Raw genomic sequence first — 25,661 nt, forward strand, 5'->3', positions numbered from 1 at the left:
CCTATTTATAATTCCTTCCAAATGAATAAAAGAAAGACCGCTTTCATGATGAAAATTAATCATTTCTCCAATAATTTCCATGAATTAATAAAAGTCACTTTTCTTTCATGGCCATTATCTTAGCGTTTATCTAGTATCATATAGTTTGTAGTTTAGTCCATTTTACATCAGTTTATTTCTAAATTTAATTTGCACTGTCAGAAACTATTTCAATATTATATTTAACAAATCTCTATTCTTTAACAGCAGTTATTTGAAATTCTGTTTACGTTTAATTTACTTTTCTAGCGGGCGTAATTTTAAAGTTTATCTAGTTATAAAGTATTCATAATTTAGTGCATTTTTATGACTTTATTTCTAAATTAAATTCGCAAAGTCAGAAATTATTTCTATACCATCATACAACAAAGCAGTTTCCTTTAACGGCGCTCATTTGGAAATTTCTTTTATTATATATGATTGATCATTTATCCCGTTCTACATAAATTTACTTTTAAATCTAATTCGCATGTATTTCAATATCATACTAAACAATTTACTTTTAGCGGGTGTTATTTTAAAGTTTATTTTTATAGCTGTTTGATTTAATTTGCAAAGTCAGAAATTATTTAAATATCAAAATTTAACAAATCACTTTCCTTTAACGGCGTTGATTTCAAAGTTTGTTTAATTTCGTTTGATTAATAATTTAGTTTATCATATTAAATAGATATACTTCTTAATCTAATTCGCATGGTCAGAAACTATTTCAATATCAAAATTCACAACAGTTTCATACATTCAAATAAAAAAAAAAAGCTAATTATGTAAAAACAATCCGTAAGTAAGGAAATACTGCCTCGAAGTTTCGTCAAATCATTTCGCGGCACTCGAAATGACCGATTTATTGTTTATTACAGACTCGGAGTCGCGCGGAGTGGCCATAAAATACCGGAAATCATTAAAGTGTTACCTGTATATTTCGACTCGGAGTTCCGTCAAGTAATTTCTCGGAGTGACTCGACGAAATTCCGCTAAAGTAATAAAACTATATCAGTCGGTACTCCGAGTCAGAATTAGGCAGTACTCGGAGAAATTCCTCGCTATGCAAGATTTTTCCTTCGAGGAAAAACGGAAAGTGGGTTTTCCGCGTGAGCCGATCTGTACCTAAATTTCTTCCACAATATATAATCTAAGAGCGAAAGCAAAATAGAGAACTTTCACCGTGTGTAACTCGATATTTTTAAAAATGTGTAACTCTACCCCTTCTGTTTAAGTAGTAAATTCACTTTGAACACCAAGAAATCGCTTATAAGATTCATCTTTTTTTCCATTTTTGGTACAAGAAATCAATAATAAGTCTTGAAAGAAGTAAAAACTTACAAGAAAAAAAGGAAAATAAGGGGAAAAAATTTGGACCCAGTAGGGTTTGAACCTACGCCCCCCTAAGAATTGCAGTAAAAGTAGGTTTATGGTAGGAATTGAATACTCTTCAAAAAGGAGGTTCTCTATTAGTGATCTAATACCTTAAAGGGCCAAAACTTGCTATTTGGCTTTTGCAGCCATATGGAGACTTCATGTATAGTTTGATTTGATACAAACTTGCAAAATAGCTTAACAACAATAAATCTTACTTTCTATGATAAAATCCGTCAGATCCAATTACAGGTTCCTGAGTTACGGTCCTTGATTGACCCCTGAAAGAGCCAAAATTTATTTTTAACTTGTGAATACAATAGAAGTGACATTTTACATTTGACTTTATCCACACTTACACATAACTTAAAGGCGCTCGCGATAGTTTTTCGGACGGGTCGATATTTACCCCAACACCGTGTCAATTTGGTTGTGTTTCTAATCGATGTAGCTCATTGCAGAGTTGGAGCGGTCCTCTGCGCATGCCCGGAAATGATTACTGATGTAGCGTACGGCAAAAATGCGCACATTATTGCATGTTCGCATGCATTTAGTGTATAATATATATGATATACTGACTAGAGGTTAGGGTTAGTATCACCATGGTTACAAAATATATACATTTTAAGTACTTTAAGTTTTAGTTCAAATTGCTTCAATCCGGCATATATTGGAGTCTGTAATCTATACCGGCACTCCAACTCTGCATTGAGTCACAGCTGTTTCTAATCCCGTACCGTACCCATACCGTACATCCGTATTCGTAAACTATAGGTTTTGTTCGGAGAAAGGCTGAAACTTACATCGTTCTATGACATCAAAATACTTCAGAAACACGTTAAAATCCGCTTATTAAGAAATCTGCCGTTTGATAATTTGATATATCTCTAAGTCATTTGCTCAAACACTGAAAGAGAATTTCGTACCAACCTGCGTTGTATAAATGCCCGCCACATCCCACCTCGTTGTAATTTGATTTAAGCGAAATCTAATAAGGTGACCTATCAATTTTCTTTTTGTTTTAGATTAGGTAGACATAACATAAAGGACATAAAGGTATGTGCAGAGTTTGATTAAATTCTATTATGTGAAACTCGATAAAATAGCAGAAGTGCCAACTTAAAATTGACAAAAATATGCAAAAATAGCCATTGGGTCTGCTGAACAAGTATTCCTTTCTTTACAAAATCATTTTCTTTTGATTTCTCTGAGCCTGTTTCAAATAGATATATTGTTTTCCGTAATACAAATGCTTAGATATCAAATTTATGATGGTTATTGTACTTTACTGAAATATATTTTAGTAGTATAGAAATTTTGAAAAATGTTAAAAATAGCACCATATCTAGGGGCAAATTAGATTGAAACAAAGCTGGTGACATAGTATTTTTATTTCATTTTTCAATACTGATATTTAAATAAACCTAACTCGTACTTGTACCGTTACGTTATACAAACGTTATACAAACACACTTGAAACCTTTTGCACAGGTGAGCGCTTTAGGGTCAATGACCCTCTTATGACCCTCTTAAATTGTTATACATGTAATGCATTTATCACTGCATAAAGGTGTACAGTTTTCAAACGCGATGCTTTAATTAATTTTCAAAGCATAAATCTTCGTATGCTGTACTGATCTAATTTCGTTTACCTCCCTGTGATACGATGTGCATTTTTAAGATTTGGAGATTTTCAGACACTTATATACTCAGTGGGAACCTGTAAGTAATTTATATAATAGTCTCCTACTGCCCTACTGATATATGAGTTCAGCCAATCAGTCTATTTATCCGTTTTTCGTCCATTGTCGTCCCGTGAATGATTTTTCAAGCGTGAATGAGTTTCATATAAATTGACACAAACATTTCTCACCTTAAAGCGGTTTTTAGCGATTACGATAGATCTTATCCATAACAAGATCGGACGTACCCCGAGTTCAACTGAATATTTCTATTTTTCTGCCACATATAAAATATTTAGTCGACTTAGATATTTTTATACTGAAATATTTAAGAATTCATTCAAAATATTTAATTCTGTGGCGACAAATTGTTTTCATGAGTGCTTGAACCTTGCGTGCAACTTCTGTCTTTTTAGGATGCATGCTCATGGTAATGCATTATAATATTCATCCTTACAGAGACAGTTACAAACCTTACAAAGAATATACTTGACCTCTCAATGTGACCTTGACCTGTGAGGGTCAGACTTTAGCAAGTGACACATTGTCTTTTTAAGATAAATATTATTGCCAAGTTATTTGAATATCGTTTACACAAAATCGCATTTTGACATTTACGCTAGATATTTGTGAGTTAGCTACAAGTTATACCTTTCTCAAAGCTAATTCTGCACCGATGCAAGATTGGCTGGTCCCCGATTTGTAATGAGCGAGCTGAACATACATATAGCTAGGGTCACGGCCAGCATATGCGGTAAAATCTTTTAGGTGAATTGTTCTTTCCAATCTGTAATTTTCCATATCTTTTACTGATATATATCCAATTTACTTCGGTTTGTTTTTATTTATTTATAACTAGATTGTGAGGAGCCCACAACATTTTGATTGAGCGCTAGACGCCCTAACACTATAGACCACCAGACAATTTTCCTTGCAATAAAATTACGGCAACATGAAGACAAAATATCTGTTACTAATAACAAACTTCACAGAGCTTCAGATCTGACTTCCTTGTTCATGACGTTTAAGCATCAGTGAAGGGAATGGTAATGCAATATTTTATAGTTGTTTAATTTTATATAAGAACCGTATGTGGGCATATTTTTTTAGTGAAAAGTAGCAGACTCGGTTTGATTGAGTTCATCCTTGAGAGGCAATTAAAAGTGCAACAGCTGCCATTCACCCTAGCACCGGTGTAACTTGAACTGTATTGTTCAGATAATTGAATAATCATTATAATCCAAAGTAACAGAACTATTACCCATACTTAGTTAAAGAACAAGGCAAATACTTAAAAACTGCGGCTATTTTATAAGGTAATCGTTCGGGAGCATAGAATGCAACAAAGAAAATTCTAGCATTCTAACAGACTCGTTTTGATTGGACATGCTCATGAGATATACTGAAAAGTACAACAGCAGACTTAGTTTGATTGATTCCGTTCATGACAGGAAATGAAATGCACAAAAGTAAAGAGCAAATATACAACAGCAAAAACCGCGCTCAAACATAGCCTTTAAAATCGAAACTCATTGTAACAGTGTACTTGAGAGATAATGCTGACTCGCCTTAGCTTCCAGCTTTTTCCTTCAATTACAAACCTAAAACAGCAACCTAAAACAAAATGGTTGCTAATTTATGAAAAGGAACCAATCGAAAGCTGGCTTACAAAAGCCATACTGCCCCATAAGGCCGTGGCCATCTTTAATGAAAAAAACGAGCCCAAAGAAGAAGTAGAATATTGTATCAATCGCTTCTCCTTAGTTGCAGAAATGAGCTTAACAGTTAGGTCATTGGCCCTGGTATATTGGTTTGCCATTCCATAATCAGAACACATCATCTTCAAACTTTATAGGTTTCTTATCCTTGGACAGATACAATTTGGTGTCAATAGCTCAAAGGTATGCTAACCAAGTTAATTGTACCTTGACTGAATGGTATTATTAGGTTTCTGACATAGTTTCGATTTTACGGCATGCCTGCAGGGTTTAATCTTCTTGGATATTTTTTAAAGAATAGTATTTTTAGGTAAGAGAAAACGTAACATCTTTGTCAGGAGTAGACGAACCAGTTTTAGAAAGTTACTGTTTCACGCAAATTCTATAGTCAGGGCGCTTTACCTTCTAAAAGAGAACGGTTTTTATTATATACCTATATAAATTCTGTAAAAAGATCGGTCTGTATTTCACAATTAAATATGAACAGGCAGTAAAAAAATCCGTATGGTACCTTTTAAATTCCGTATTGTACCTTCCGTATTGTATGCTGCCGGACTACTTTCATTAATATGCATGACCTGACACAGTTCTATAAATAGCGCACATAGAAACTCAACTTAGTTCCATTTTAATATTGATAAACATTGAAGATTTCATTCAATAACAAAACAACAAACAAAAAGGTAGAGGTATATAATAAAAAGGTCTTTATAACAGTAGCTCGACCTTGGATTTTGTTTTCGGCTCTCGTGGATTTTGCAAGGTCGGATCATACTCGGCGCTTGCACGCCTCGTGAGATCCGATCTGGCAAAAATCCACTCTAGCCGAATACAGCATCCCAGATCGAGCTACTGTTATAATAACCCTATTATATTTTATCAGAAGTTATAAGCGAGAAGATGATATCAATTTGATCGATGGTGTATATAACAGATTCTATATATGACACGGTATAAAACTTCATTATAATTATGTTTATATACTGTATACTGTATATACAATATGTATACCAAATGATTTCATTTGGCGCTACTGATCGGTTGCACATACTAGCTTACTCTTTCTACGGACTAAATTTACCTATCTATTTCTCAGGTAAATACAGTTTTCTATTGTCGAAAATTGTCTTTTTCAATTTTTTATTTGATTTTTTTTTCAGTTGTATTAGATAGCAACGATTGCTTGGTCGTATTGTTTAACCCTGATATAAAATGCAAATATTTTCATTTCATTTACGATTCTTATGGTAAGAAAATAAGTTAAGCTTTGTGAACTGTTGTAAAATGATGTCGAAAGGTTTATATCACTTCAAACCAAGTCTAATTCCAAACTTTGTGCGTTCTTGTGCACAAATTTTGTCAGAACATGATCCTGAGTTTAACGCTATGTTCTTTTTATTTTTGCTAAATTGAGACCTTTCAACTATTGGCGAACGCTATGAGCACATTACTAGTATCTCGTTCCTTCGATTAAATGCTTTAAGAACATTATTGTGTGAAAATATTATTTTAAGATATCAGAATAATTCGTCATTATTTTCAAAATTTTACATTTAAATCTGATGTGAAAAGCTGTTTAGATAGACATGTTTCAGTTAAATGAAAATAATACAAGTAGATGAAAATATTTTGTTGTCGTATTAGGGAGTGTTTATATTTTGAATTGCGATGTTATAAATTTTCCTACAGTGCTCTAATCGCATTAAACAGCACGAAAGCGTTTATTTTAATCTTGCAATAGTTCAAATGTTTGCAGTACGTGAGAGTTATGAAACGTTTTTTCGAAAGGTTATCAAAATGCTTGCTTGAAAAGTGAAGTACATCAGATAACTTAGATGATGAATTTCAAAAATTTATTTTTGCCCATCATATCTGATTGGTATATACTTGTTAATTAATAGATTAAATCCGCCATCTTTTCAAATGTATTATAAAGACGTATTCACTGATTACTTTTTGAGTATCTTACATTATGATATAGTGTTAATAAGTAAGGATTTCGTGAGGAGGATGCATTTTATGAAATTGTTTAAAGTATATTAAGAGATGGCACAGTCATGCGCCTATTAACTTTGACGTTAATTATATGGACCGCGGTGGTTGTTATTTTGTTGTTACTGGGAATTTACGCGTACAGCTGATGCTGCACCGGGTTATAGCAAAATGCGATATACAAAACAAGAAACAATTGTTGTACATTTAATTGTAATCATTTAGAAGGAACATATACGCACAGTATACTTATTTATTTATTTGGGTTTTACGGCGCACCAACACAGTATAGGTTATATGGCGCCAAACAGACGCACAGTATAGCAGGTACATTAACTGTGTCACATAATAAAACTAAGGAACTATCGCATGTGGTAAGTGAAATACTTCGTGAAATAAACCGGTGTCATAATGAATACTGTTGCAGTTTGTGTACACATAAATGTTAGGATACCAGTGGCAGTAATATTGGATCGCATATTTAAAAATACGTTAAAGTAAAACAACGTGTTTGATCCAAAGTCTATAAAACATAAAAAATATATTAAAAAATGCACGACACCCTTCCTTTTAATATATTTTTTATTCTATTATATTTTGCTCCCTTTAAGGTCCATGTCTTCTGTCTGTTGTGTACAATGTTACTAGATACTTTAAAGATAATGCACAATTTACATGTATCCCATAAAGATAATGTGCAGTTTACATTTATGAGGCATATGTCGTTTAAAACATGGTCAGTAATCAGCGCTTAAAGTTACAGACGAAGTACTAAATATTACGTCTGAAAAAAAAAATGCTTGCGATGTTCGTTTTTAACAAGCATGTACAGAACTATTTGCAAGATCAAAATATTATATTTGAAACATGTTATGCAAGATTTAGCGTAGTCATTACCCTGAAGAAGACATCGATACTGAAATTCTGTGAAAAAGCATTTCTTTTGAGTACACAGTGAGACATTGTATTGTATTGTTTATTAACATTAAATTTCCCTTTCATGTAGCATTAGTCCACACTAAGTCAGATACTTTTAATAAATTAGTAACTTCCGATTACACTTCTTCGTTATTCACGACCTCCTTTGAACAAAGACTTGTACTGACAGTATGTTGGTTAATTAAAATGCAAAACCAAAGTGAAAATAAACAAAGTTTTCTGTATATAACAACATTCGCATAATTATGTTAAAATGATCAGTCAGAACACTTTACCTGTGCTGTCAAACACTGTAAAAGCAGGGTAGGTTTGTACGAAAGACCCATGGTGACATTTCAACTTCATTATTTTACGATTTCTGCTTCCTGATTTCACGATTTCCACTTCATGAATTCACAAATTCACGATTTCTGTTTCCTGAATTCACGATTTCCACTTTATGAATTCACGATTTCGCGATTTCCACTTCATGAATTCACGATTTCACGAATTCACGAAAAAACTTCACGATTTCTTGATTTCACGATTTCATGATTTCACGATTTCTTGATTTCACGATTTCCACTTCATGAATTCACGATTTCACGATTTCTGCTTCCTGAATTCACGATTTCCACTTCTTGAATTCACAATTTCACGATTTCCACTTCATGAAATCACGATTTCACGAATTCACGATTTCACGAAAAAACTTCACGATTTCTTGATTTCACGATTTCCACTTTATGAATTCACGATTTCACGATTTCTGCTTCCTGAATTCATGATTTCCACTTCACGAATTCACAATTTCACGATTTCCACTTCATGAATTCACGATTTCCACTTCACGAATTCACGATTTCACGATTTCTACTTCACGATTTCACGATTTCCACTTCACGAATTCGCGATTTCCACTTCATGAATTCACGATTTCACGATTTCCACTTCACGAATTCACGATTTCCACTTCACGAATTCACGATTTCACAATTTCAACTTCATGAATTCACGATTTCACCATTGTGAATTCGTGAATTCGTGAAGTGGAAATTGTGAATTCGTGAATTCATGAAGTGGAAATTGTGAAATCGAGAATTCGTGAAGTGGAAATCGTGAATTCATGAAGTGGAAATCGTGAAATCGTGAATTCATGAAGTGGAAATCGTGAATTCAGGAAGCAGAAATCGTGAAATCATGAATTCATGAAGTGGAAATCGTGAAATCATGAAATCGTAAAATCAAGATGTCGTGAAGTTTTTTCGTGAAATCGTGAATTCGTGAAATCGTGAATTCATGAAGTGGAAATCGTGAAATCGTGAATTCATGAAGTGGAAATCGTGAATTCAGGAAGCAGAAATCGTGAAATCGTGAATTCATGACGTGGAAATCGTGAAATCAGGAAGCAGAAATCGTGAAATAATGAAGTTGAAATGTCACCATGGGTCTTTCGTATATTTGACATGTCCCGATACGGAAGATAATTTAACACTTCGTTTAAGTGCATTAAAGTAATACATAAGTTTCAAGTTTCAGGAGATGAAATAAAATTGACAAGACAAAAATTATTTTTCAAAAGTTTAGTAATGATATTTCGTCTGCATACTGTTTATATAGATATTTCTTAAAGTGATATGCAACATTTATTATCAAATTGGAGAGATTGCTTTTCGTATTTGGACACGTGAAAACGTAAAAGATAGGTAGGCATGTTGTTCAATTCTGTTGAACTTTTGTTTTACTTGATACATTTTGCACTTCAAGAAATATTTTCATAAAATTTAATGTAAACAATGTATAATAAGATAAGTTTTCTATAGTAGTCGGCAAGTTATTTAACAGAACAACATGTACTCTGAATGAGCTTTTTATCCGACTATGGACAACACTTACAGTCGGATATAACAAATGTAAAAGGGCTGTAAACAAAATCAGTACATTTAGTACATTTAAATGCGAAAACATTAAATGAGCCGTGCCATGGGAAAACCAACATAGTGGCTTTGCGACCAGCATGGATCCAGACCAGCCTGCGCATCCGCGCAGTCTGGTCAGGATCCATGCTGTTCGCTAACAGTTTCTCTAATAGCAATAGCATGGATCCTGACCAGACTGCGCGGATGCGCAGGCTGGTCTGGATCCATGCTGGTCGCAAAGCCACTATGTTGGTTTTCCCATGGCATGGCTCAAATAAACTTTTACTACAAAAATACAATGAGGACACACGTTAAGACTGCTGAGATGTACTCGATGATGTATAATTAGAAAACATACCACCTTTGCAAGTATTAAGAAATGGCTAGAAGTCAAGCAAATATCACTTTAGAAGCTTATCATGTGTGAAATTATCACAAAACTTATTTTTTATTTTACATAAAGGGTATTCTGTCGCTATGAGAACGATATATTTGATTTATACCGTATCTTGCTTCTAGTTAAATATAGAATAAGTGTGAAGTTTGCAGTATTTTAGGTATCAGCTATCATGAATGCAGCGTTTACTGTGCGATGAACCGTTTGCAACTTTACACTTCCAAGACTGCAATTCCAATTTTCTGTTTCTTTATTTGTTTGTTTTTTCCTCGAATGTTTAACCTTTTCTATTAATTTATGTATATACAAAGAAAATATGCATCATTTCATACACTTTTGTAACCTATCCTTATTTAGGAGATATAGAGAATCTGTCATTGGTCTTCGGTTAAGATCAGAAAATCCCAACCCGAGGGCACACCGCTCAAGTCTTAAACGAGGCTGTGCCGAGTTTAAGACTTGAGCGGTGCGCCCGAGGGTTGGGATTTCCGATCTTCACCGAACACCAATGATGGATTCTATTTCTCACTTACCACAACAGAAACAATAAAAACAAACATGAAAATATGAAACTATTTAAATCGCGGTAAATTGACGTCCGTAAGCAGAAGTGACGTCATGACATTTCAGTGACGCACAATAACAAAGTTCCGCTTTAGTTTTGTCGTTTGTAGCGTAACGGTACGTTCTTATCATAAAGTAATGAATTTTGAATCGAGAAATACACTATAAGGAATGGAGAGAAAAGATAAAGGTACCTGGTTTTTAATTATTTTACATAAATAATATGTATATTCAGTGCATGAAGTAGTCCGTCACAGGAGTGTGGGATAACCCATGTGAGATAAGATTGAGTGTGACTCAATGCAGACTTGGAGCGCCGGTATAAATTACAGGCTCCGGTACATACCGGATTAACTAAATTTGAACGAAAATATCTTAAATGTATATATTTTGTAACCATGGTGATACTAACCCTAACCTTTAGTCAGTATTTTATGCATATTGTACACTAAATGCATGCGGACATGCAAAAATATGCATATTTTTGCCGTGCGCTACAGGTAGCAAGGTACACTTAGATGCGAAAAGTTTGGGCACGGACGGTCTTACATGTAGCGAGTCGCAATATTGCACTTCCCCTATGAGCAAAATTTGGGTGGCTATTTTATAAATTGCGTGCATGTTTTGTGCTTTTAATTAATGGCAAGATCAGGATTCTCATACAAGAATAAAGAAAGTTATCAAAGCGAAAGGTTTACATCATCCATGAAAAATAGCGTGCCAAAATCATCAATTTTGCACCTTTTGAACAGTCTACAATGATCCCGCTGCAAGAACACTGTCCAATTTTATTGCATTTCTTAATTTAATAGTCCTTACTGAACGTCAGGACATAAACGGAATGGGGGCCCATCCAGTTCGTTTTTTCGGAAAATAACGAAAATGTTCCTGAGTATCAATCAACAAGCACAGAACCCTTCCGTGATTTGAATTTTTCCGCGAAATGGTGTCTCATTGATCATACAAAGCTACCAGCAGTTAGTTTTCCAACTGACATCAGAATTTTACATGTATCGGCTGTATAAATTTTCTAAAGAATTAATAATCATTATCTCTCACCTTAATTTACAGACATCCAAAATCACGATGTTCTCTTTATAACAAATATTGACGGGGGCCAAAATTCGAAAGTGTACCCTGCTACCTTAAGATTTTTCAGTTAATGAACAAAAGAGGGTTTTACTTGTTCTAAACTTTTATATGTCTTTCGCCAATTCAACCAAATAAATATGTTTTCAATAGCATGAAAAGAAGTCGGTATGAGAGACTCTAAACTTGCCCACCCCTAATGCACAAATTTAGCCAAAATTTAAAAATCGTCGCTACGAGACAAAGAACGTACAATACATCCGTTTTTACCATTTTCTGACATGATTTAACGTATTTTGTCATTAGGAATGATATAAGGGCAATTCTGCACCATTTTGCGAAAATAAAATGTCTCCTCCCCTTATTTTGTTATTTTATGGGGTCCCCACCGTCCGACCATCCCCCTGATTGACGAACTGCATAGCTGGTGGGCCAAATATGCGCTGTATGGGTTAATAACGATAAAAATGATGTTTTTACTGTACCAGAACCTTGTTACTGGAGCTAGAATCCAAAAAAATCGTATGCGTGTATATTGACTTTTATGCTTTTATGTGTCCTCACCGTAACATTTTTGAGCTGCTGTGCCGTCAGGTAGCGTTTTAAGTGCCCAGCATGTTTAGAATATCGAAGAAGAGGTTCTAAACTATTTGAAACCGCACAAATTTAAGAGTTCTTTCAAAATTTAATTTTGGCAGATTTTCCTTAAGGTAGCAAGGTACACTTAGATGCGAAAAGTTTGGGCACGGACGGTCTTATATGTAGCGAGTCGCAATATTGCACTTCCCCTATGAGCAAAATTTGGGTGGCTATTTTATAAATTGCGTGCATGTTTTGTGCTTTTAATTAATGGCAAGATCAGGATTCTCATACAAGAATAAAGAAAGTTATCAAAGCGAAAGGTTTACATCATCCATGAAAAATAGCGTGCCAAAATCATCAATTTTGCACCTTTTGAACAGTCTACAATGATCCCGCTGCAAGAACACTGTCCAATTTTATTGCATTTCTTAATTTAATAGTCCTTACTGAACGTCAGGACATAAACGGAATGGGGGCCCATCCAGTTCGTTTTTTCGGAAAATAACGAAAATGTTCCTGGGTATCAATCAACAAGCACAGAACCCTTCCGTGAATTGAATTTTTCCGCGAAATGGTGTCTCATTGATCATACAAAGCTACCAGCAGTTAGTTTTCCAACTGACATCAGAATTTTACATGTATCGGCTGTATAAATTTTCTAAAGAATTAATAATCATTATCTCTCACCTTAATTTACAGACATCCAAAATCACGATGTTCTCTTTATAACAAATATTGACGGGGGCCAAAATTCGAAAGTGTACCCTGCTACCTTAAGATTTTTCAGTTAATGAACAAAAGAGGGTTTTACTTGTTCTAAACTTTTATATGTCTTTCGCCAATTCAACCAAATAAATATGTTTTCAACAGCATGAAAAGAAGTCTGTATGAGAGACTCTAAACTTGCCCACCCCTAATGCACAAATTTAGCCAAAATTTAAAAATCGTCGCTACGAGACAAAGAACGTACAATACATCCGTTTTTACCATTTCTGACATGATTTAACGTATTTTGTCATTAGGAATGATATAAGGGCAATTCTGCACCATTTTGCGAAATAGAATGTCTCCTTCCCCTTATTTTGTTATTTTATGGGTCCCCACCGTCCGACCATCCCCCTGATTGACGAACTGCATAGCTGTGGCCAAATATGCGCTGTATGGGTTAATAACGATAAAAATGATGTTTTTACTGTACCAGAACCTTGTTACTGGAGCTAGAATCCAAAAAAATCGTATGCGTGTATATTGACTTTTATGCTTTTATGTGTCCTCACCGTAACATTTTTGAGCTGCTGTGCCGTCAGGTAGCGTTTTAAGTGCCCAGCATGTTTAGAATATCGAAGAAGAGGTTCTAAACTATTTGAAACCGCACAAATTTAAGAGTTCTTTCAAAATTTAATTTTGGCAGATTTTCCTTAAGGTAGCAAGGTACACTTAGATGCGAAAAGTTTGGGCACGGACGGTCTTACATGTAGCGAGTCGCAATATTGCACTTCCCCTATGAGCAAAATTGGGTGGCTATTTTATAAATTGCGTGCATGTTTTGTGCTTTTAATTAATGGCAAGATCAGGATTCTCATACAAGAATAAAGAAAGTTATCAAAGCGAAAGGTTTACATCATCCATGAAAAATAGCGTGCCAAAATCATCAATTTTGCACCTTTTGAACAGTCTACAATGATCCCGCTGCAAGAACACTGTCCAATTTTATTGCATTTCTTAATTTAATAGTCCTTACTGAACGTCAGGACATAAACGGAATGGGGGCCCATCCAGCTCGTTTTTTCGGAAAATAACGAAAATGTTCCTGAGTATCAATCAACAAGCACAGAACCCTTCCGTGAATTGAATTTTTCCGCGAAATGGTGTCTCATTGATCATACAAAGCTACCAGCAGTTAGTTTTCCAACTGACATCAGAATTTTACATGTATCGGCTGTATAAATTTTCTAAAGAATTAATAATCATTATCTCTCACCTTAATTTACAGACATCCAAAATCACGATGTTCTCTTTATAACAAATATTGACGGGGGCCAAAATTCGAAAGTGTACCCTGCTACCTACAACTGATAATCACTTTCGGGCATGCGCAGAAGACCGCTCCAAGACTTCAATGAGTGCCGATATAAATTACATACTCCGGTATATACCGGATTAACTAAATTTGAAAGAAAATATCTTAAATGTATATATTTTGTAACCATGGTGATACTAACCCTAACCTCTAGTCAGTATATTATGCATTTGGTACTCCAAATGCGTGCGGACATGCAAAAAATGAGTAATTTTGCCGTGCGCTCCAATGGATAATAATTCCGCGCAGGCGCAGAACGGCTGCACCTACTCTGCAATAAGAAACATTCGATAAGATTTTCCAGCATTTCTAAATATAGAAATTTTTCTGTCCGATAAGTGAGAAATGTTCTTAACATATGGTGTTTCCTATCGGATCTTATTGTTTTGTTGCTGCAGGTTCGGGATGACCATTGTCCCACTGTAATTAAAGAGTATGCATTTCCTTTTAAAATTATAGATGGAGATGAAAGAAGATATATAGTATTCTTTTTGTTTTCACCTTTTGAGCAGCTGTTTTACAGAAAGGTTTTATAGATGATATGTTTGAGAGGTATTATTCATATGTAATCTTTTTTTTTGTTTGTCTTGAAGGCCGAGATGAAGGCATTTACACTTTACCGTCTTGGACGTATAAAGAATAAATGGATTACAGATGGGCTTTCGGAAATAATGAGTACATTCATGTTGGCTGTAAGTTATTTTAAACTCTACGAAATAGGAAGGGCTCTTTAACAGGTTCCCTTAGAAATTTGAAAACATTTTCACCAACATGTAGACAATAACTTTTTTTTAAAGGACATACGAGTTGCACCGTGAGAAAACCAACATAGTGCATTTGCGACCAGCATGGATCCAGACCAGCCTGCGCATCCGCGCAGCGAACAGTATGGATGCGCGGGCTGGTCTGGATCAATGCTGGTCGCAAATGCACTATGTTGGTTTTCTCATGGCGCGGCTTATATTTGTGAGATTTAATATCTGCATATCTGGTAGATAAAATTTTACATTAAAACGACGGCAAAATTTACATATGAAAAAGAAAAAGTTAAGGAAAATGTGTGAGTATCACATAATCATACGTGTCAATACGACATGACATTTTTGTATAACATAGAAATATATATCACAAAAGAAAATAAGGAAAGTTTTAAGTGAATTTGCTTTAATCTAGAAAATTGTTTTTATTTGAATAAGACATACATGAAAATACCGTTTGTTTTTATTAAGGCGTAGTTACTTAGATAGAAGTATTCAATCATTAATTTCTAATTTTACAATTACATCTTAAGATGATTTCTCCGTGTAATAAATAAAAGAAAGCGTGTTTTATCATTAAAACTTTATTCAAAAGGCAAAATTCTATTATATCAAAAATTTCGTTTACGCATTTGTATCAATACATCATCATGCATCAAGTTACTGAAGTTTAGTGAAAAGGTAATAGGCATAGAGATGTTGTTTTTTTTTTTTGGTGGATTTAACGTCGCACCGACATATGATAGGTCATATGGCGACTTTCCAGCTTTAATGGTGGAGGAAGACCCCAGGTGCCCCTCCGTGCATTATTTCATCACGAGCGGGCACCTGGGTAGAACCACCGACCTTCCGTAGCATAGAGATGTGATCATGTAACAAATATGATGACTATCGACTCAAATCACTATACCCATTCTTTAGACTTAACGTATTCTAAAGTAAAATACCACGGACACTTGAAGAAATATTTCACTTCATCGATAATACTGAATTCATTTCTCTTAGTTTAGCTGCTGAGCTTGTATGACTGAAAAGGAAGAAATTATTTTACTTAGTAATCTTTTTGCGTCGCACTGGAAGAAGAGCACGAATTTTTGATTACTAGATTTACATAAATTGAATTTCATCTATGTCTGTATTTTCATATATTTTTTTTCAATTTTCTTACGTACATTTTAGATCAGTAATGTTGTTTTTCTTTTCCATATCAGTTGTTTGTGTACGCGTCTGGAGCACAAGATGTGCTGACCCGTGGGGCTGCAAGTTCCCCGACCGGCCGGGCCCTAGCGGCCGGAGTTGGACTTATGTTAGCCGTTTACTGTGGATTTAATGCTTCAGGTATTTTACTTTATAGTTTTGTTATAGTTTTACCAATTAAAGTCCATTATTACATATAATAAAATCTTTTTAAGATATGTTAAAAATTTAATTAAAACGCAACCAGACAAGATAATTGCAGACTTGGTTCGATCGAATCTGTTAATGAGCGGTACTAGTAATTAATATGCAGAGAACACACGCCAGCCTACTAGCACCAGCTGAAGGAGATTTTATTATGAATATACATTAAATATACTCCATGGTTCATAAGAACCAGTAAATGTAACAACTCTTAAGTCCAAGCAAGAGGAGAGATTTATGACTACCATACGGAACATAAAGACTAATTTCGTGGTAGTTAATAATATTTGGAAACATAGAATGTGGCCAACTTGTTTTTATGTTAATCCAAGGTTTTAACGACTAACAGCGGCTTGAAAATACCGAAGATCAATATCATACTTCGTTGTATTAAATGATGAAATATTTCAGCAATATTTTAGCAAGATTTTAATTTATATCAGGATCATTAACATCCCTGTTATGGGTGGCGCGCACCATCTTCTTGTCTTTGAAATATTTCAGCAATGTTTAGAAATTTCTTAATTTGTCTATGGTGTTTTGTCTCAGAATCATTTATGTCCCTGTAATTGGTGGCGCGCATTAGTCTGCTCTATTTGTTATAGCTTTGTAAGTTAATATTACTTTCTATTTTTTGGTGACCAGGTGCTTGTGTAAATCCTTGCATTGCACTGATGTTTTGTCTCACTGGTAAGCTGCAGTGGAAGAGGTATCCAGTCTACGTTATCTGTGAGTTTACAGGCGCTTTCCTAGCAGCCTGCTTTACATACGGCATTTATTCAGGTAATTTAACATTTTCTTGATAAAATATGTAAAATAAGCTTCTTATGAATACACAAAGTATTTTTTTTCTTCAGGAACATAAGTGAAAAATGCTCACAAGTTTTACTGGGCGTCATCAGTAATATAAAAATAACCCTCAAAAAGAGGTATATAATTACAAACATTTGGCTCTCCCGGCTTTTGTCAGGCTAGATAACACTATATTCAAGCACCTCACTTGATTCAGGTCTGACAAAATCCACTTGATGAATCAGAAAGTTACACAGATAAATTGTAACCGTTCACTTTTTCATATATAACTATCAATTTCAGAAAAAAGGCCGTATAAAGCCCACGTATCTCTCAAGTTGTAATATTGATATTCATGTAATTGATAAGAGCAACCAGTTTTATGGAATGTTAACTTTTGTCATATCTGTGATTTAGTCGACTTGTTTGTGAGATAAAACTGCACGCTCAATAAGCACAAGATAGTGTAAAAAGTGTAAAAACTGGAAGTGCTAAAAGTATTTACTGCAAGCAGAAATCAGAAGAAAAGTGTGACTGGCTAACTAAAACAGCAAGTACATATACATGTAGTTCTGGTGAATCATATATCGGTAAAGACATCCAAGATTTTATCATACAAATATACTGTATTCACAACTCTTAATAGCTCATACGCCTTTAAAAAAAATTCAACTTGTCTGTGACCGAGTTAACGAAAATGCATTAGTTTTTAGAAAAAAAAAATACTTACGAAATACGACGTTTCGTCAATGAATCTTGAGGAAAAAGCTCAAATAAAATGAAGTTATCATTGCAAACATCACCTACTGAAACATTTACTTTTTTGCTATATTAATTTCACTTAACTTAACTTAGTATAACAGGTCAATATTAAACCATTCTCCTTATCTTTTTTTTTAATAGGAACATTGACAGGATCAATGATATCCTTTTTTTTGATGACCTGCTTTGATATAAAGAACAATTGTTGAACAAGTGTGGTAAAGTTAAAACTTGTTGCAGGAATGAGCCATTATAAATTATTAGTATTGAAAGGACAAAAAATTAAATATTCACTTTTAACTTATGTCACAGAAGACTGAATTCAAGACAAAAATATTGTGCAGTATTGTTTTAAAGACCAAAGTGCATGTCTTTTGAAATCCAAATGTTATTAGAACACGTTTGTAGCAGCGGGTCAAGATTTCACTTATATTTTTGAACACTTTTGCAACAAATGAAACAACAAAGACACCTCAATTACTTTTGACTAATCAGTGAATACACGAAGGAGCTAGTACATGTCTCAAAGTGTGTTCAAATTTATAATGTCCCAACCATGGCCAATTATTTACCCGAATCGAACGTCTGCCTTGAAGTTTGACAGTTGACATATTGCGTGCATAGACGTAAAAATCATCTAATACTGTTTACATTCTATCTTTTACGATTTCTATAATCTTCCGCAGTCAGCGATCCAAAAGTTTGTAGGAATTACTGTAAGACACCTGTGCCAGACTATAAACTTGACATGTTTAAAAAATGTCTCAATACCAACACAAATATTTATGTACATAATTAAGTTTACTTCCTTTTTTCTAAAACAAAATGAGTTCTTTTTAGCTCATCTGATTTTTTTGAGAAAAAAGCAAACAACAAAATGATGAGTTATTGCCATCACTTAAAAGTACTTGATCGGCGTCGGCGTTGCCTGTTTAAGTTTTGGACTTCGAAAATATAAGATTTCTTGGTTAAGTTTTATGTTTAGGTCAACTTTTCTCCTAAACTATTAAAGCTATTGCTTTGAAACTTGCAACACTTGTTTACCATCAAAAGCTGACTCTGTACAGCAAGAAACATTACTCCATCATGCTTTTTGCAAGAAATCTGGCCCCTATGGACTTAGAAAATATCAGATTTCTTGGTTAAGCTTTGCGTTTAGGTCAAATTTTCTCCTTTACAACCAAAGCTATTGCTTTAAAACTTGGAGCAGTTATTCGCCACTAAAAGCTGACACTGCACAGCAAGTGGCGTAACTCTGCATTGATTCTTGCAAAAATTATGGCCCCTTTTGGACTTAGAAAATTATGGGTTGGTTAATATTTTTATTATACAGAGACAAAAAAGATCAGATGAGCGTCTGCTCCCGCAATGAGGTGCTCTTGTTTTCATATGACATGTGTGATCAGGAGTTTCTATATTATGTGATAGGTGGTGTGTGCGAATGTTTGTTTCTGAACGGATTGAAAGACTGAACCATGTTTGTTCCTTGCATTACCGATTAACATCAAATACCCACGGAATACCGGGTATAAATATACGATATAGGACGAATACTTATACATGAAATGTATGTATCAGTATAAAAATCCCAAGAGCTGTTATATTAATATTTAGTTACGCTGGTTTGGAAAACAATTTCCGAGATTTTCTATCGTACAAACGTGAATATTTCTGTAGTCAGGTTTTCAAATACAGTTACATTCTTTAATATTTGTATATATATATATATATATATATATATATATATATATATATATATATATATATATATATATATATATATATATATATATATATATATATATATATATAAGCTTATTTATAGTCGCCGCCGGTATTCCATATGAGCGACTCTTCTAGAAGACTGTTAGTAATATTGTTAGGCCGTCCAACTGATCTAAACACGATTAGTAACATTAGACTTGTACATGTATATTTTTGATCGCATAGAACCAGAAGTTACATTAACGATTTCGACGCACGTATTTTATGTCAGACCTAAAACACGGTATTAATCGATAGCCCTACCTGTTCTTGATCAATCTATATCGGTGATCCGCTTGGAATGCTGTTATTTAGAAAGATATGCGAGAAATATATCGCTATATCGGTCTTTCGCTCCGCGACATTTGTTTATTTCCGGTTGCTCCGGTGTCACCGTACGTTTTATGTAACGTCGTTTCCGATTGGACATTAGCTATCTCCACGTACGTCACGTACCGTTCACGTACCGTTGTCGTATGCGGAGCTGTGCTAAAACTATAAAAGGCCTGTTTTTCGGCTCCCCATTTGTCAATCTTTCCTCCACCCTAAAGACAGTAACCCCTATGTTAAATGCATAAAAATCGGCTCCACAAATATCAATTTATCCTGACATAAGCATACTGTATAAGAGTCATAGAACATTAACTTCTGGAGATATGTGGAATTTATGAATACTTTGTAAACTACTGAATATTTTATACTTGGAACTGCTAGAACTTTCTATCTGAATAAAAGATGTGTGACTGAACACTGATTTTGCCTCTTTGCTAGAGATATAGGTACAATGTCATCACTCTTTGTCCGAACCCAACTCAACAACCGTTCCCGGTCCTAGGCAGGAGTGCCGGCAGAACAATATTAATAGGAGGATAGTGCAAGATACAGAAGACGCTCCAATTACAGAAGCTTCCCTGGTTTTTAGCGTGCCAGGTGTAAAGCAGCCATACACGGGACTCTTATTCCAATATTAGTAATTTTAGTTGGAGGAGCGGGGTCTCGAACTCACGACCCCTGGTTTCATAGTCAGACAGTGTTACTACTGGACCACTGCGTCCGCTCTGTTTAATTATGTCTCCAATCACACAGTGGTGTGGGAGACATTTTTGATTTACTCCAGTCTTTGTGTCTGTCCGTATGTCTGTGTGTCTGTCTGTCTGTCACAAAGCTTGTCCGCACTCTAAGTCGAACATTTCTCAACCGATCATTACCAAACTTAAACAAAATGTGTTTGATCATGAGAGCTCAGCCAAGTTCGATAACTAGCCAAATCGGTCTAGGCATTTTGGAGTTACGGCCCTTGAATTACCGAAAAATCGAATCGGCCTTTTTACTCTTGCCCGCACTCTAAGTCAAACATTTCTCATCCGATCATCCGATCTTCACCAAACGTGAACAAAATGTGTTTGACCATGATACCTCGGCCATGTTTGATAACTAGCCAAATCGGTCTAGGCATTTTGGAGTTACGGCCCTTGAATTACCGGAAAATCGGCCTTTTTACTCTTGTCCGTACTCTAAGTCGAACATTTCTCATCCGATCTTCACCAAACTTGAACAAAATGTGTTTGACCATGAGAACCCAGACAGGTTAGATAATGAGCCAAATCGGTCAAGGCATTTTGGAGTTCTTGCCCTTGAATTGTAGTGAGTAAACAGTATATAAAGACTGATTTTCTATTTAGATGATTAGGCAGTTGTGAGAGACATTCGCTTTTCTCAAAAGCAAGTCTAGTATTTATTTGTTTCCTTAGGTTTAAAGTCACATACAAATTTAGATAATACGGCGACTCTCCTTCTTAGCCCTCCGGGCATTACTTTTGCACGGACGGATACTCGGTAGAACCACAGACCATCCACAAGCCGGCTGATTCTACACCTCAGCAGAGGATTCCAGCTCAAAGTTGTAAGGTCAAGTTATTCGGTATCAACCATCTTAACCTCTTGGCCACAGTGTCTCTTACATTATAAAAGTTGAGTGACAACGTAAGATGAAATGTGTTTATGAAAAAATATGTGTTAATGACATAGACATATAGAAGATATGAATAACTCTGTATCTGTTTCTGAATCTTTAGAAACTGAAATATCATGTAAATCAGTCAATAAATCCGTCCTCGTGTATATTTCACTTTTCATGAAGTAATTACTTTACTATAATGAATGTCTACCTTACTTTAGTAATGGTCGACGTTATCATTTGTAAAGATATCATGATAAAACGAAATAACCCAACATACTTACAGCTACAAAACTGAGATATTAATTAAATGAGGTGTGAGAGAAAAATGAGTTATGCAAATAAAAGAAAACACTTTCGGATACGGTTGATTTTAAGATCAGCTTCGTTACTAGTACTTCAGAATTTTCCGCTGATAGAGATACAATAAAGTTTCTTTCAAGTTCAATCATTGCAGAAAATAAAACATTCGAATAACGCATCATCCTCAAAGGTTTATAGATGTTTACATTATTAACATATACACAAAATTTCGTGGACAAAATAGAAGATGATATTTTTATACGACAAACAGAAAAATTTAGACTTACAACACCTCCGAACGGCCAGTAGCAAGGTCAGTAGCAAAGACGCAAGACTATCAAAATATTTTTTGAGTCTTATTAATAAGACACAGAGATTGGATTCATCATTTTGTGACATGAAAAATCTTTTCGCACATGTTTCAACAACAAAATCAGTAAACCTCTGCATGACAGCAAACTGTACCATTCCAGAGGCATCATACTGCTTTGGCCTATTATTAATGCGAAGCTGTATGCAGATATCATAGAACATCTCGCTAAAATTAATTCTACCCATGAATGACTATCGTAGTCAGAATTTTCACCCAAAAGGTGCTTAAACACTAAGAAGCGGAGCGGTGGTCTAGTGGATAAGGTGTCGGCCGCTCAATCCAGGGATCGTGGGTTCGAGCCCCACTGGGGTCACGACCATGACTTCTCATTTGACACCAGTACTGGTTTTTCCAGGAAGCGGACTCGAGAGTGGTTTCAATAAGCTTGAAGCTTTCATCACAATCGAGCTAAAACAAATTAGTATAAACTAAACACTAAGAAAGTGCATTCTAATAAGAGCTGAAAAGTATTTTATCATGACTACCTCCATTTATTTCTGTTGGTACAATTAAACGTGAGCATTTTATTTTACAGAATCAATAAGTAATTTTGATGGTGGCACAAGACAAATGTACGGTGAAAATGCAACAGCCCAAATATTTACGTCATTTCCGAGAGACAACCTTTCAAAAAGAACAGGATTTTTTGATATTGTAAGTATATTGGCGATGTGGTCATTATGCCATGACAGAAACCAAAGAGAAATAGGGTTGTTGAATATAATTATATTTATATCTAATTACTTCCCCGGATCCAACAGCATATACGTCTAACTTTGCCAAACTGTACCAGAAGGATAATACAAAGTTGATTCTCACGAAGCTTGTCCAAGTCTTGGCTTATAATTTTGAGCAGCAATTGCAATGGTGCATTCGGGTCACACTTGGAAATATATTCTCAGTGCATTTACTGTGTTAATTATCTCTTCCACTCTCATTGATTTCTTAAATACGTCCTTGTCTTTTTATGTTCATGGATATATCTATGTTTGTTTCCAGTTTACCGGATGTGGCCTCCTGACAGGTACAACGTGTATGTTGATAGATCCAAATAATGCGAAAACTGCTTCCGGTGTGATTCCCCTATCTCTTGTATTCCTTCTATACGGAATCCTCATGTCATTTGGATGGCAAACAGGTGCTCCAATTAATCTCACCATAGATTTCTCAGGAAGGTTTTTCGCGTACTGTGCTGGCTACGGCTCAGAGGTATTTAGGTAAATACTCTTTGTTGTCACTTACTACTAACTTATACAATTGCCGTATACAGTTTAACGCTGTCTAGAAAGGAATAATAAAACAAATGTAGAAAACCTAGAGCTACTGCATAAACAAAAAATGTAGCAAATTTATAAGGTGACAGATCAAATAATCATATTATAGTTTCGTGTCTGTATCTCGGGTCGATAAAAATATGTTCTAGCCTAAGATTTATCTATTTCATTATATTTAATGAAACTGCGATGGACAAAAAGAATTAATGACAGTTACCAAACCTTTATCAGAATACTTTCCTAAGAAAAGCATATTCGTGAAGACTAAGAAGGCATGTTCTCAGTGTAGTATTTCATCAGCTTCATCAGTTGCTAATAATAATGTTTTACTTACAGTCGAGGGGATTACTGGTTCTGGGTCCCACCTGTAGCCTGTGTTTGTGGTACCCTAGCATTTGTCTCTACTTACCAGCTTATGATTGGAAACCATTTGCCAATGGAAGAAGTGAGTCGAGAAAAAAACCGCGAAAGTCTTGACGGGTACTCTAACGAGATTATGAAGAATCATTTTACTTCTCAAGATTCAGTTAACACTGATGTTGCAAATGTGATGGAGAGTACAAAAATCTAGCAATTTATTTTCTCATTGGTAACAGAAAATATCAACATTGAACGACTGTGACAATGATTCGTTTTATATTAGGTACCACAATATGACACTTTGATCGCCAAGTTGTGTCTACGTACTTGACGTCATAAAGAATTACTCAGACATGTCCTTCTTAACAGTGGCAATGTCAAGCATCATATAAAAGTATGACAATAGTGTGTGTCTCTGTGATAAAAAGGTACGTCATTTTGGTCAACCATATGCGGTTTGATATGATGTCAAACAAAAGTCCGTATACAACCGATATTGTTTATGTCTGGCTCTGTCCAGGTTTTCTGTGTTGCGTGTTGCATAGTAGTTACTTCTGCATTTACAATACTTGTGGTGATACCTGAACATATGTGTAAGCATACGTCGTAAAATAGTTCTTTCTATTTGGTAATGTTTTGTAGTGAGACACAGACATGAATAAACCGCTTGTAGGAACAGTAAAATTAAGAGTTATTCATTTAATGTCCATTTATAACAATGTTCAGTTCTGCCATATAACATGACATTGTATGGTATTCAGGAATTATGATATTGTTTAGATTGTTTTATATGCGTACGTTTTATAGTTGTTACCATCCACTAATTGTCTGTACGTGTGTATTTATTTAATTAATGCAAGAGTCTCGCTAGTAAATTGCAGTCTAATTAAAGCATTAGACTTTTTGTTCAGATAGTTTCTAATAAAATCACAGAGTAGAATATTATCTAAGAGAACTTAAGTGTTGCTTAAATGTTGTTTTTTTTATTGTTAGATTTAACGTCGCACCGACACATGATAGGTCATATGGCGACTTTCCAGCTTTAATGGTGGAGGAAGACCCCAGGTGCCCCTCCGTGCATTATTTCATTACGAGCGGGCACCTGGGTAGAACCATCGACCTTCCGTAAGCCAGCTGGATGGCTTCCGCACTGCTTAAATATTTGAAAGGATAATAAATTACACAGTGTCAAAATATGTTATCAGTTTACGAAAGCAGATAAAGCATTTATCCCGAACTAAATGAGAAATCTAAATCAAAATAGGTATTTAAAATCCACACTTATTAAAGTCATAAATGATAGTCTTTATTTTGACATTCTGGCTTTAAGTAGGTCATGTTGTGTGATATAATTTAGAAATAGTAACTCGTAAGCTTATAATATTTTAGTTTTATATTTTAATTTTGAAAATTATGCTCTAGTTTTGCAGCTTATAGTCGTACAATTGCAATATATGCGTACAGTATATCAAATATAAGTTGAGATCAAATACTCTGTATTAATATTCATTTCTTTCTTCACACTGACACGGATATTTTCTTAGAAAACCGTTTCATCTTTAGGCTCATCTCAACAGAGAT

General features: G+C 34.8%; 1 protein-coding gene across 4 annotated transcripts; it reads left to right on the forward strand.

Moving 5' to 3' along the window:
- Positions 1-3,854: 3,854 nt before the first annotated feature.
- On the forward strand, positions 3,855-25,572 carry LOC123534921 (aquaporin-10-like). 4 transcript variants are annotated; one of them, XM_053519495.1, is made up of 7 exons: positions 3,855-4,123; positions 14,930-15,028; positions 16,306-16,432; positions 17,141-17,278; positions 22,982-23,100; positions 23,446-23,663; positions 24,057-25,572. In XM_053519495.1, exons 1-7 carry the CDS (start codon positions 4,121-4,123, stop codon positions 24,289-24,291), a joined length of 939 nt encoding a protein of 312 aa, XP_053375470.1. In that variant the 5' UTR covers positions 3,855-4,120; the 3' UTR covers positions 24,292-25,572. The 4 variants fall into 4 exon arrangements, with proteins under 4 accessions (XP_053375470.1, XP_053375472.1, XP_053375473.1 ...); XM_053519497.1 differs by lacking the exon at positions 3,855-4,123 and adding an exon at positions 5,762-5,891; XM_053519498.1 differs by lacking the exon at positions 3,855-4,123 and adding an exon at positions 6,557-7,161.
- The last annotated feature ends 89 nt before the right edge of the window (positions 25,573-25,661 follow it).

Source organism: Mercenaria mercenaria, chromosome 12 (genome assembly GCF_021730395.1).
Source record: "Mercenaria mercenaria strain notata chromosome 12, MADL_Memer_1, whole genome shotgun sequence".
NCBI classification, from domain to species: domain Eukaryota; kingdom Metazoa; phylum Mollusca; class Bivalvia; order Venerida; family Veneridae; genus Mercenaria; species Mercenaria mercenaria.

Coding starts and splice junctions, on each gene's coding strand:
- LOC123534921 (XM_053519495.1), top strand. Junction 16,433..17,140: donor CTGTGGATTTAATGCTTCAG/GTATTTTACTTT, acceptor TTTGGTGACCAG/GTGCTTGTGTAAATCCTTGC. Junction 17,279..22,981: donor TACATACGGCATTTATTCAG/GTAATTTAACAT, acceptor TTTATTTTACAG/AATCAATAAGTAATTTTGAT.